This window comes from Scatophagus argus, chromosome 21, assembly GCF_020382885.2.
Source record: "Scatophagus argus isolate fScaArg1 chromosome 21, fScaArg1.pri, whole genome shotgun sequence".
Lineage (NCBI taxonomy): Eukaryota > Metazoa > Chordata > Actinopteri > Scatophagidae > Scatophagus > Scatophagus argus.
Genome location: NC_058513.1, coordinates 7,997,950 through 8,011,675, shown reverse-complemented (window position 1 = coordinate 8,011,675; position 13,726 = coordinate 7,997,950). Strand labels below are relative to the sequence as shown.

The following is a 13,726-nucleotide window of genomic DNA, read 5'->3' as shown; positions in this document are numbered from 1 at the left end:
CAGAACAGGTGGTGAGTCACAGCCAGCCGCATGCCCTTCACTTGTGGAGGAGAAGAAGATGACAGCCAAACTGTACTGCCCTTGGAACCTCGGAAGGGCACATCTGTCTGCTAGCACGCTTTCCACATATTATCCAAACCAAGGGCATGATTTGAGCAGAAATATTGAACAGGATGGTGAGGTTTGAAATTGTTGATCCAATTCATAAATTAAGAAAGACACTACATGTGCAGCATTCGGACTGGAACGGGCATGCAGTAGTTGTTGTCACACCTTGATGAGTTCTGACACGAAAATGAACAGCAGTGTTTGCTTCCAGCTACGTTTCTGTTCAGAAGACATTTTCCCCCAGCAGCTACATAATCTGCCATGTTGAACAGACGCTCAGCAGATTCCCAGTCACAGGTGTTCTCTGGCAGCAGACTGGCTGCACAGGCTAATCAGTATTAGTGCACAGTGCCACCTAGTGGTTTTGTCTCCCTATACCCCTGTAAGACTTTGGATTTATGACCCAGCAATGCTTTCAAAGACATTTCACCTTGATAGTTCATCATTGTAACAGGGACATTGTTGAAGTGGCTGACCGACGCAAGCGTCAGGGTTGGAGGTTTTATTGTGTTTTGTGTGTCACTCTCTGTTTCAGGTCCTCTGTGTGCAGGAATGGGTGGTAAGAAGAAAAAAAAGATGATGTATTTGACTACGAAAAATGCAGGTACTTAAAACACACCACACAACATCACAGTCTCTGCTTTTGACACACGTTTGTTGTGATTTATCTGATTCATCTCCTGACTGGTTTCTGACTAGAATTTGATCGGCATGAGTTGCGGATATATGAAGAAGTTGCCAAGGTCCCGCCCTTCAGGAGGAAGACACTGGTTCTGATTGGTGCCCAGGGGGTTGGCCGTCGGAGTCTGAAAAACAAGCTGCTGGTATCGGATCCCCAGCGGTATGGCACCACCATCCCCTGTGAGTGCTGCCATTCATCATCACACTAAATCCACGTGATACACGACATGAAAGTCATCTGTCATCTCATACATTGCAGTGTTGTTGTACCTTATAGGCTACGTCTTGGTTTAAAAGTTGTTACATTTTGCCCCTTTTTTGTCCCTGAATTTTACTAGCTAATGTCTGTGTAAGTGATCTCTTTCTGCCTCTCTTTATCCTTCAGTCACTTCCAGAAAACCAAAGGTGGATGAGAGGGATGGCCAGATGTACTCCTTCATGACCCGTAGTGAAATGGAGTGTGACATCAAAAATGGCCGTTTCCTGGAGCATGGAGAGTACGATGGAAACCTGTATGGCACTAAGATCAACTCTATACATGAGGTGATAGAAACAGGAAAGATCTGCATCCTGGATGTCAACCCACAGGTAGAGGAAGTTCATATATGTACACTTACATGTTTGCTTTTTCTCTCTGCGTTTATTCCTTGCTTCTGTTCCTCTGTCACTGTGAAATTTCTATACATTGTTTGTCACGTTTTCCAGTACAGCTTTGAGTTTAAAATCATACATTTAAAACAGTGATGTACAGCTTGTTGCTACTGAAGTATTTGTAGGCTGAGCACATTATCATTATTTATGAAAAAGGATCTCTTAATGAGCAGCATTACTTGCTGGCAACACTCAGCTAATCCTTTTTTGCACACATTAACTTGAGTAATTGGTTAGTTGTAGATGTCGTGGTTGGTTTTTAATCACCTTCTCAGTTTTTAATTGTGTGTTAATGTTTATCTATTCCCATTGCTTGCAGTGCATCGATGCAGTGATTTTAAATTGTCTCACATCCATTTGTTTTTCTCTGAAGGCGCTCAAAGTCTTGCGGACGTCAGAGTTCCTGCCCTACGTTGTGTTCATCGAAGCCCCAGATTTTGAGGTTCTCAAAGCTATGAACAGGTCAGCAATTGAGTCAGGAGTGGTCACAAAACAGTTAACGGTAAGTTTTATGTTCTCTTAAAGGTCCTGAAAACCCATTCTCTCATTCACCTTTATCTGTGACATATAGACTCCTACATAAACACACACTTCTCTGTCAAAGTTGGAACGCACTGTTTCAGTGTTGTCAGGACTTTGTTGGTAAAAGGCAATGTCATGTACTTTGGTGCAGGCCACTTTTGATAAAATTACTTGCTTTACTTACTTTGGTTTACATACAGGTTACATATTGAATAGCTCATTGTATTAGTAATTGTTTGATTTACTCAGCATAGAGGTAAGCTGAAGTTGCTTTCTACCATTTAAATTATGTAATCTAGTTTGATATCAGTTGCCAATTTCACTCTTGACTCTGTTCTTTCATCCAAATATTTGCCTGCTCATTGCATGTATTTTCACCTAATTGTCTCACTGTCCCACGTCACTCCCTACAGGACTCTGAACTAAAGAGGACGGTGGATGAGAGCGAGCGCATTAAACGGGCCTATGGACATTACTTTGACCTCTGCATCGTAAACGACGGCCTGGAAGCGGCGTTCCGAAGCCTACGGTCGGCATTGGAGAAACTGACAACGGAGCAGCAGTGGGTCCCTGTCAGCTGGGTCTTCTGAGAGTCACCAGGGGCTCACAGGAAAGGTGCCAGGGCTTTGGGTTGAAGGGCAGAGGACGATTTAACATTGGTAGCTCCAGATGGTCTGTCGCCACGAATACATGGGTGGTGGAGGTCTGTAGTCAAGGGCCTAGTAGAATGATTCAGTGCAAATGACCAGCCTCATGTAGAGCTTTTTTGTACAAACTTGGTGTTCCTCTGTTGAGCCTAATGTCAAGCTGTATTTTACTTGTCAAGATCGGAATAATTTTATTGATATTTGTTCAGAAGGATCTAGAGTTGACTCTGAGGTTTAGTGCAATAGTGTGAGTGAGTGTGTGTGTGTGTGTTATCATAAACGTGGAAATAGACTTAGAGTAAAGATGCTGAAGATAACAGTGCTCTACTGAAGGTTTTCGTTGAAGGATATTAAACTTTTTAGCCTTTCCTACTTTATGTAGTGTAATGTTTACATTGGATTGGTAGGACAGACTGGTTAAGGGAAGTTAGATGCCAAAAGTCATATTTAAATTCTCTATATTTTACCATTTGATCACACAGTATGATTGTATGTGTTCAAAAATGTGCTTTATCTCGTGCGTCTCCATTTGAAAAATGAATAGCAATAGATAATTTTAAACAAAAACATTAACATAACCACAGTGAGAGCAGAGGAAAACTCTTCTGTTGACACATTTTACATCAATCTTGCAGTCTCAGTTTGTTTTTGTTTTAATGTTGATGACATTGTGCATTTGTCTTATGCTGGTGAAGCATCTGGCTTGTGTGACAGTAAGAGGACCCATCGAATGGATCACAGTGTCCCTCTGCTACCTGCTTGATTCTGTTGGAGTTGTATTTGTAGCGCTGAGAACACTTAAATCCTCAAAGAGAAAAAAAAAAGAATAAAATTGAAGTAGTAGCCTACAGTATGCACTGACTGTATAACGAAGGCCAACATATTACTCACTATCACAGTTTTGACAATTGATAGAAAGTTGTCCTATTTTTGTTATTTTGATGTACAAACAGTAAAATATTTATCAGTGGCTTCAAAATCATACTTACTTTTGCCTTAACATGGTTCGAAAGCCAAGGAATCACTCTATCACTGTTCCTTATTAGAAAATAGAAAAAAATAATACTGGCAACTTATTTACTATTCATTTTATTTTCCCTCAAACTTGTAAGTACTGTATTGTAATAAAGAATATATAGTATAACATAGAGAAACACTCGGTGCTTTGATGATTCTGCTGGTGTGTAGATGCAGTTGGACAACTACACTGTAGTTTTGATGTTCATACAAAATATATTAAAATTTAAAATGTTGAGAATATTGCTTCACTGTCTACAGTTAATATAAATGATAATTATTTTTAAGTTAAAATCACAATATTGAATAAAATAAATGACAATACTATTTTTCAAATGACACAAAAACAACACAAGGTGAGTCTTCAGCGTTTTAGATGGCGGGTGGTTGGCGTAACCTCTGTGGCCATGGGTTGTTATGGGTGCTGAGTGAGGAAGGTGGGGTTGGAGGTTCTGAGGGCGTCATCCAGTGATGAGGTGCCAGAGGCAATGTTATTGGATACATCTCGTAGGCAGGTGGCGGGCCCCCCGGCCATGCGTGTGTCAGCTTGGGGTCAAACTGCATCAAAGTGAAGTTCAGAGTAAAATTGTACAACAGTGTATTTTAAAAATATTACAGATTTTTATAATTCATATTTCAAATCATGTAAAGTACAAAGGAGTTTCAGTGTTTCAGGGAATAGCTTGACATTTTAGGAAATTTACTTATTGGCTTTCTTACTGAGAGTTAGTTGAAAAGACTGATACATCCTCCTGTCTTTATGGTAAATATAAAGCTACCACTAACAGCTACTTTCCTTAACTTAGCCCAGAATCAGCTAGCTTAGGTCATCTCAATGACAGGACTCCAGGAAGTCACTATGTGAAGTAATAGTCTGTCACACAGTTCAGTGTAAAACAACCACAGGAGGAATCAGTGTATTTTGTATAACTAAAACTTATTTTATCAAAATGTCAAACTAAGCCATTGATTTGTGTTGATTTGTGTTGATTTTTCACTGATATTAAATTAGGGTTTAAAAATATTTATTTGAGAATTGTCAACCACTTTTATCTCTCGAAATTCAGTCAAAATACCATAAGTGGTTTTGGTAAAAGATTCTCCTATATATGTATATATATGTATGAATATTTACAAATATTAGACAAATAGTTTAAATCTCTGTTAAGATCTGTGTGCAGGGATCCAGTGTCAGTGACTGACTGTTGCGAGGGCTCACACACCAGTGAATATGGTGGTGGAAGATCCACAGTGCTGTACCGTGGAGGGAATCTGTCGTAATGTCTGTCTTCTCCTGCCTGATCTTCAGGCAAAGAAATTGTATGTACTGAAGATGTGTTGCCATCTTGGGTTGTTGGTATGGTGACGTCACTCACTGCTCTTTTCTTTCTGATGTGCAGGTAGAAGCAGAGGAGTACTACAGCTATCACCATCATCAAGATTGGGAATCTAGGAACACATTTCCATAATTTCAGGATTTTATTATTTGCAAGTCAAAACTTCCCTTCCTGTATGCTGACATTCAGTCTTGATTTGATTTGGCTACTTACATAAAAATATTGAGTATCGCAGTCATAACTTGAATAGTGTCAGCCTGCTGACATTACTGTGAGGGGAAGAAAAAGGACATATAGTACAGCAGATACAACAATACAGTTAAGTGATCTGGTCTTCTGTCATGCCAAGTCTTTGAAATGAGAGTTGGACCAAATACTGAATGTAGTAATTCTATGGAAGCTCAGACAGACAAGTTAGAAAAAATAATGTGATCTCAAACTCTTTTGTGTCAACAGGTGAAAAGGGTGGAAAATTTACCACAGATTTATAGATATGGCATAATGATTATTTACTTCTTTATTTTGTCAGGATCATTTTTCCAAGTGTTTGTTGTTGTAATACTGGTTTCTGCCATAAGAGGGTTAGATGCGCTTATACCCTTTGTGTTATTGATCCCACTGCTTTTCTCTGCAAGAACTGTCCTACTCTGCCTGTGGTTTGATATTTTGTACCATAACTCCAACAAGTCTCACAGCTCCTGCAAAAACTAAGCAGTCCAACCAACGATGGCAACCAATCAGAGGCAGAGTCAGGCTGGTCTGGCTAAGAATAGCAGGACTATCTATATTAACAGAACATGTGGTATCGGGGCACTTCATCCCCTTGTGGCCAAAATGAGTATTACAACAATAAAAAATAAATAAATAACTAAAAATAAGATGGAAAAAAAATAAGAAACCTAGATTATTCTTGCAAAACCTTTTTCCATCTGTTTGCACAAAAAATAACAACCAAACAAAAACTTTTTTCACTTATTCTTAAGACATATACACAAGAGAACAGCCTATTTAGATCAGAATTTTTATACAACATACGGGAAGAGAATAATATAAAACAGTAAGCAGTCTTTTCTGAGTTTTTGGACATGCAGTTGGCAAAAATCAATGAGTGGGGGTGAGCTGACATTGCAGGATATGATACTGTGTCAGATTTTACTTTATCTTAGTTTACAGTATCCCCCTGAAAACCACAGTGACACTGCAGTGTTTCACTACCATTAATGCCGTTTTAAAAACTTTGAAAGCATCCAAATAGTGTACAACTAGAAAGTTGTTAGGATCTCAAGAAGTAGCGTGATTAGCGTACTGTTTGACTTTATACTAGTCTGAGTTTCACAACTGACAGTGGACCTTCATCCTATAAATCTGTCACTCTTTACAACTGTAGGAAAAAGTCAGTTTAATTCACATAATTCCAACATACTTTACACTAATGACACAGAATATCATTTTTTATCATGATATTACAGCTGGATGAGTGCTTACCTTATTTAATAATCCAAAACATTAAAAATTGTCCCGTGGGTTGCTATCAAAGGATAATGTGTCACTTAGGGAAGTACAGAATGTGAAGTGCTTTTATAGCATTATTGTCTTTTTTAAAGACACAGGACTTAGAGGTGTGTTCAGTGTCTGGTATATTTCTTGCATATGTTTAACAAAATCATTCAGAAATCTGAAAAAACAATCAACAATGACATTCTTCAGAGGTCAGTTATTAGGCCTCTCCTTTTCTGTTTATAATTATGGTATTCAATATGGTTAATGATGAAAAATATAAAATTTTTGTGTGTGGGTTTTTTTTTTGTAATAATAATAAAAAAAAACCCACAAAATATAATGTTTACAGAATTCATGGCACTTTGTGGCCTGAAACCCATTTTTCTATTTAGCTTTCGGACAAGAAAACACACTTTTGGATCAGACACTTTTTTTTTTTTTTTTCAGAAAATCTGAAGTACAGCATATAGAAAAAAGTATTGGGACACGTGACCATTGCACCAACTGGGACCTAAATGATATTGTACTCTAAGTACATACACAGCTTTGCAGCCAAAACAGCTTCCACTTTTCTGTGAAGGCTTTCCACAAGATTTTGTAGTGTTTCTGTGATTTTGCCCATTCATGCAGTAGAGCATTTGTGAGGTCAGGGACTGATGTTGGATGAAAAGGTCTGACTCGCAATCTCCGTTCCAGTTCACCCCAAAGGTGTTGGATGGGGTTGAGGTCAGGGTTCTGAGTGGCCCTGTCAGGTTCTTCCACACCAAACCCATCCAACCATGTCTTTATGGACTTTGCTTTGTGCATTGCTGTTGCCACAAAGTTGGAAGCAAAGCATTGTCCAAAATGTCTTGGTATGCTGAAGCATTAAAATTTCCCTTCACTGGAAATAAGTAAAGTAAATACTTTTGTCTATATAGTGTATGATCACACTTTTAAATTTATTGTATTCGAGTATAAATTTCATACAATGGACATCAGCTGAATAAAATAACAAAGTATTATAATAACTTCCAAGTGACTTCACTCAAATACTTTTCCACTTAAATTGTCCACACATGCATACTGTTCAGTAGGGTTTTTACTGAGTTTTGTAAAATTAAGCAAGATAAAATAAGTTAAATAAAAATTCTCCTTTCCACATAGTGGATTGTTTCCAGCCAAATTAATCCTGTATGTATATGTCTCAAGTGAAAGGTATAATCACATGCATCACATGCATTAAAAGGTTAAGGTTTGGTAAGGATCCAAAAGAGTTAAAACTTGTGAAATAATATTCAGAAAACTAGTGCCAAAACTCCTCATGAGAAATTCAAGAAAAGAGCTGCTGAGAAATATCAGCTTTGGGTTTTTAAAAAATCTGGGTCCAGGTTCACATCAGAAAGAGCATTTACAGACAGTGCATAGAAATAGCAAATTTTGGTCCTAGTTTTGGCTGTAAATGTGGGGCTGAAACTTGTTCAGTGTCAGTCACAGTGGCAACTTTGAGTTTCACAGTTTGCTGCTGCAACTTTATAATTTTGTGTTTTCTTTGCTCACCATTGATATAATTTGTGAACTTATTTTATTTTGACATCAAATGTGCATACAGGTTTGCAAATGTTGAAATATAACCACAGTGTCAAAATCTGAGTCTCGGTTTAAATCCGTAGACCTGCCATGTGATTAAAAAGTACATTATGTTCAGGCTAGCAGGGTGTGAGGAAGAGGAGGAGGAGTAAGCTCAGGAATAACGAAGATCAGGTTTGCTCTGAATAAGGAGGAGGGTCTGTGTATGATGGTGGTGGGCCTGGATATGGTGGTGGTTCAAGCTAGAAAAGAGGAGACATTTAAATTACAAAGAAGGGAACTGATGTATTTTGTTTTTCATTACGAAAGCTCTTGGAGACCTTTTTAAAGACCATCTATATTAGAAAAAAATACATTCAACCAACTGTATATCTAAATTACATCCTCATTATGTAACATGATAAATGCAAGAATGTGGGCAACATGTTCGACCCCATATAGGGTCTCTGTACGGACGTTGAAAATGTACCTCGTCCATTACTTCTTCTTCTCGCGACTCCTCCTCATATATGGGGATGATGTATACAGAGTTGGTGGTCCCCAGGGGAGAGTCCTCGGCTTCACTGCTGTTCTTTGTAAAATGGCAACATAAAATCCACAGAACGATGCAAAAACACAAGAAGGGAATCCTGAAATAAAAGATGAGTTTACTATATGTGCACCATGCGTACAATGATGTATATAAGGAAATCAATCATAACACAGTGAGAACAGAGGAAGTACTTACTCAATTGAAGGATAAAAAAAGACCATGGCAGTTATATTTTTTTAAATCAGGTTTAACACCGAAGGATACTGAAGAGAAAAATGAAGAGGCTTTGTCACTCTAGAGGATCTGGTTTTAAACCTTAAGACTGTAACTCTATTTTACTGTTTGCCATGCAATTTTATGTTTAGTTTTACAATACATTCATACATGGAAAGTTCAAAGGTAGCTCTTTATCTCTTCATATCTCTTACTCACACTGGCATAAACAGAGCACTTTTAAGGCAGATGTAATTACTGTGAGAAAGCTACACAATGCTGGAAAGTATAGCTAATGCAGTAGATTTTGTTCTTACACAGAATGGCATCTTTGTCTGCGTGACACTCCAGTTCAAAGTTAAAACTGTAACCGCTAAGTATAGCTATTATGGGATGTTGGTTTACAGACTTGAATTTTAATAGATTAAAGTAAAACTAGACAGCAATTAGAGACAGCAGCAAAAGATTTCATTTCCCTGATGCACAATGAGGCTGGTCTTCCAGCTTCAGGCCATTCTGGACAAGTGTGTAACATTTAGGAAAATAACAATTGATAACAATCTTGGATAGGCTGTCCTTGAGCAATTTTATAATCTCCTTGCATAAAATGAAGCTTACCTCCAAGTACAAGGCGTGTAAAGCAGGTTATGTAAAGTGTAGACTTACAACAGCCATTCTATAGCCTGAATGACCTGTTTAAACTAGCAGAACTCACTGAGGTTTGAGGTTACAGCTGATGACGTACACATCAGTCACCACATAGTAAAATGGGCTAAATGCACTTGCTCTTAAGGTGGTCGTTGCTGATTAAGAGACACTAATAAACAAGACAAAGATGTAATAAGAAAAAAAGATCACAAAACAGTAAAAAAAATAAAAGGGAAAGGAGATCAGGGAAACACAAGAGTCCCTGTTGCAGCTTGTTGATGAGGAATGCAGTTGAGGTGTTGTTGAAACATGCTGAGGTATCTCAACTGCAGCAAAACAAGAATTTTCTGTCCTGGAAAAAAAAAACAAAAAAACAAGAAAAACAAAAAAACAAATACGTTTTTAACTCACCCTGCCAACACAGATTACACAGCTCAAGTTTAAACCATGACACGCACACTTTTTAAAGCTTTTATTTATGCTTAATGTTGATCTCACAACAAGCTCAAAAACTCTTCCCATGCTGCCCACAATGATCTGATGGCAAAACCCAGCATGCCTGCTCATTGTATTGACTGCCAAGAAATCTGTGTTACTCCAGGAAGAAGAAAGTAGAGTTAGTGTACAGGAGGGGGTGGAGGAGGTGGCGGCACACTGCCAGAGGTACCAATGTGGGGTGGTGGTGGAGGAGGAGGAGGAGGGGGCACAGCTCCTGACATTGGCGGTGGTGGTGGTGGAGGAGGAGGAGGAGGAGGAGGAGGTGAAAGAGGACCAGCTCCCGATTGCAGAAGAGGAGGAGGAGGAGGAGGAGGAGGAGGCAGGTACGTGCCATTTGACAGTGGAGGGGGAGGTGGGGGGGAGCATGTGGGTGATGTCAAGGAGGGAGGAGGAGGGAGGCCAGTGTCCATGAAGGAAGGGGGAGGTGGTGGTGGTGGTGGAGCAACAGGCATATTGGGATCTAGACTGGCAGTAGGAGGGGGCGGGGGAGGTAGGCTGTCGTTGGTGGCGTTCGAGACAGTTTGCAAGGTGGGGACTGAAGGTGGAGGCACGGCGATGCCGAAATTGGATCTGTATTCAAGACAAAGAGGAAACTGACCTTCAGCTACAGAGCAGTGCAGGAATGTAACTGAGTATATTTACTCAAGTACTGTACTTAAGTACTGTATAAAGTATTTACACTTTACTTGGGTATTTTGGGCCACTTTCTACTTCTACTCCACAACATTTCAGGGGAAGTATTGTAGTTATTTTACAAATGAATATTCGAGAATGATACAGCTGTAGTATCTTAAAGGATTAGTTTCACATTTTAGGAAACATTTTGCTCTTGCTGAGAGTTGGATTAGAAGACTAATATCACTGTCATGTTTGTACCCTAAATAAGAAGCTACAGACAATGGCTCGTTAGCTAAACTTAGCACAAATACTGGAAATGAAGAAACAGTAATAAGACTTCATTGTGAATTCAGATATTAATTTTTGCTGAAAAATGGTGCTCCCCACTTTCCAGCAAAAAGTCTCCCAATGCACATTGATTTAATACAAGTTAATGCTTCATAATGAGTTTGTTATCATACAAAAAACCAAAGTATCAAAGAAGCAAGTTTCAGACATGATCATAAAGTGTTTGTGTAACGTTAGATATTATGCCCGTGATGTTGGATATTTAATGTTTCATTATATAATTATTTGTAGTGTAACAGTATTGCTATTAAAAGGGAAAAAGGGGACTTTGTTTACATACACAACGATGTCTTTAGTGCTCTGTATGCTGTCTGTGGTCCCTGCTGTTGATCTGGGCTGCTGCTCAGTGACCTGTTGGTACAAGATAAAGGAAAAAAAAAAAAAAGGGCTTCAGCACACGTGTACACCACAATCAGCCATACTGTACATCACTCCAGAATCACACTGGGACAACAGTACTGAAAAGGCGGCTTGCTCTATGATACACATCTTTAATCTAATGGGTAATAATAAAAGGTGTGTGGACTCACTTTAGTCTTTTTTCTGATTTACCTGAAAACAGTGCCCAATGGAGTCCAAGATGGAGTATGATATGGGCACTCTTGAGTAGCTTATTTCTGGCTCCTTGCTTGAAGTCGGTGGGGTGAAAGGCTTGGACCGAGTCTTGGTTTTGGGAGTAGTAAAAGCACCGATCTCTCTCCTGGCTACCTTCTCAAAGTGTATAGCTGTTGCCTGGAGCATAGCAGAACGTGAACATGAACAATACACAAGAACTCTAATTTCACATCACCTGTTTCCCTTTATAATAACTTCTGTTATAAAGATGCAACAACAAGAAAACAAATGGATCACAGCAATTTTTTAGTTTTAGTTTTTGCCAGCTGTGCAGGGGTGAGATGTCTTCCTGACCAGTGACAGCAGGTTGACTGAAGACTCCATGTCTTTGATCTGCATGGCTTGTGAGTCCAGTAGCCTCAGCATGGTGCCAGCCAGACTGTTGATCTGGTAGGTCACACTGGCCAGTGACTGGGTAGCCAAAGCCTTGGCCTCTTCCATAGCTTTGGTTGGATCCTCTGCCTGTAGGATTACATTTAAAACCAGGATAGGTTATAGATGTTATAAAATCCAATGATGGGAAAAAGGTAAGCTCTTTCACTCAAGTAAAAGTAATAATACCACAGTACGAAAATATAACTCTTACTCAAGGCTGAGTAGCATTTTAATATTGTCAAGCTCTCACCTACTTAATATATAGGTGTGTAGCTAAACTGATCATGTTTTAAATGTAAAACCTCTACCTGAAACTTTTTACTAGTACTTCCTAAGTATTTTTCTCTAAAACGTAGGAGAAGTAGCAGCCAACACGTAATAGAAAATCGGTGCGCAATACCTCAAAATTGTACTCAAGTACAGCAGCCAAATTACATTCCACCACTGGCAAAAATCTTCCAAATGATCTCGAAAATATTATGTAAGTTATGTTTTTAGAGGACAGCTGTTGTGTGTGTGTGTGTGTGTGTTTTTTTTTAAGTGAGCATTACTCACCTGAAGATAGTGGTTTTCGCAGTAATCTGCGACTCGGAGGAGGTTGCTGTAGTTATCAGTAAGACCCCTCCTGGCAGCAGGCGCGCCTTCTAATATCTGAGAAATAACTTTAGAAAAGTTCTTTTCCTCCGTCATGTCTCCCATTCTGCGCTGCCAACAAACGATTTAAAGATTTCCTAACGCTACCTTAGGATGATGTAAAGGGATTTGGCAAGAGTCTGCCGAAGCAGGAAGGCGTTTGGTCGGCTGTGAACGCGGAATTACCGCAGGGTAAAGAATTTCACCGTATCAGAGGTGTCGCTTCCAGGGCAGGGCTGCTACTGCTGCAAGAGGCTCCAGGGGACATCCACTGAAACTGATGGACAGGTCACATCTGTCTCACGACGACAGGTGTGATTAAAAGCTATCGTTTCACACAGACAATAACATATAAATAATAATAAAATATGATTTGATATCAGGTGTGTATTACATCCTTGACAGTCACTTGTATTGTCGATCATGTCCACTAGGGGTCAGTGCAGTCTAGCGAAAGTATCATCTCAAGGTCTGTTACCATGCTCTACAGTGTGGATAATGATTAAAAAAGATCATCATTAACAACTTGATGTGTTGCAGCCAGTATAACAGTGACAAGTTCAATCGTAAATGTCAGTCTCATATTAACTCAACATCTAGACTAGATGATGTTTCACTTTACTGTGGGACAATGTTATACGATTACAAAATATTTAGCCACGTCAAAATATAATGCTGCTCAGGATATCCTGTACAAACAACTTGAATTCCACAACATCCTTGATTGTGTTTGTGAGTGTTCAATGTTTTTTAAAGATTTTTTTGGCTTCTGTTCTTACATCCTGAGTCTTGTCTTTTGGTGTATGTGTTTGGCTATGTGTCAGCTCAACAGGACACTTTGAGCTCAGCCATGTTACACACACAATAACATTTTATTTGAATGTAATTCAGTGTTGATACTTCACTGTGAGGTAATAAAATAAGATGTGTGACAAAGGGTCACTTGACTGTGTGCAGACTTTGGTACTGTCCACAGTTCCATTTTTTTGCAGATATTTTATTTGTGCATTTTATGCCTTCATAAGATAGCGTGCAGTAAAGAGATGACAGGAAATGAGTGGAGATAGATGGGAACAAATGGTCCCAGGATATTGTTGTTAGATTCCATGTTTCAGCCACACTGGTGGCTTCACTCTATGGATGGTAATGTTATTCTGAAAATTGGTTGGTCTGAAATACCTTGACAGCCATTGGATGGATTTATCCATTTTGTA

The 13,726-nt window shown here is 39.1% G+C and overlaps 2 protein-coding genes and 2 long non-coding RNA genes across 9 annotated transcripts in view; 1 reads left to right on the top strand and 3 right to left on the bottom strand.

Moving 5' to 3' along the window:
* Positions 1–6,470, top strand: part of mpp2b (MAGUK p55 scaffold protein 2b) — a 37,618-nt gene extending 31,148 nt beyond the window's left edge. For 5 of the 6 annotated variants that reach the window (XM_046377548.1, XM_046377547.1, XM_046377545.1 and 2 more), the window contains 5 exons: positions 644–712; positions 808–969; positions 1,175–1,377; positions 1,814–1,942; positions 2,376–3,945. In XM_046377548.1, coding sequence (XP_046233504.1) covers positions 644–712; positions 808–969; positions 1,175–1,377; positions 1,814–1,942; positions 2,376–2,552 — 740 coding nt within the window. In that variant the 3' untranslated portion in view covers positions 2,553–3,945. Of the gene's footprint in view, positions 1–643; positions 713–807; positions 970–1,174; positions 1,378–1,813; positions 1,943–2,375; positions 3,946–5,026 lie in introns of those variants that run through there. The other variant, XM_046377544.1, reaches the window with a different exon arrangement.
* Positions 3,931–6,522, bottom strand: LOC124052838. The gene is made up of 4 exons (XR_006842062.1): positions 6,449–6,522; positions 5,177–5,232; positions 4,850–5,075; positions 3,931–4,184 (listed from the first exon to the last, which is right to left on the bottom strand). It is a non-coding gene; the product is annotated as an uncharacterized LOC124052838 (long non-coding RNA).
* Positions 6,523–7,298: 776 nt separating this feature from the next.
* Positions 7,299–10,211, bottom strand: LOC124053203. The gene is made up of 3 exons (XR_006842115.1): positions 8,760–10,211; positions 8,502–8,661; positions 7,299–8,274 (listed from the first exon to the last, which is right to left on the bottom strand). It is a non-coding gene; the product is annotated as an uncharacterized LOC124053203 (long non-coding RNA).
* Positions 10,212–10,216: 5 nt separating this feature from the next.
* abi3b (ABI family, member 3b) lies at positions 10,217–12,738 on the bottom strand (the record flags this gene model as incomplete). The annotated part of the gene is made up of 5 exons (XM_046378057.1): positions 12,435–12,738; positions 11,799–11,966; positions 11,442–11,621; positions 11,170–11,240; positions 10,217–10,493 (listed from the first exon to the last, which is right to left on the bottom strand). Coding segments are annotated over exons 1-5 (840 nt in total), but the record flags the coding sequence as incomplete, so codon positions are not given.
* Between the last annotated feature and the right edge of the window lie 988 nt (positions 12,739–13,726).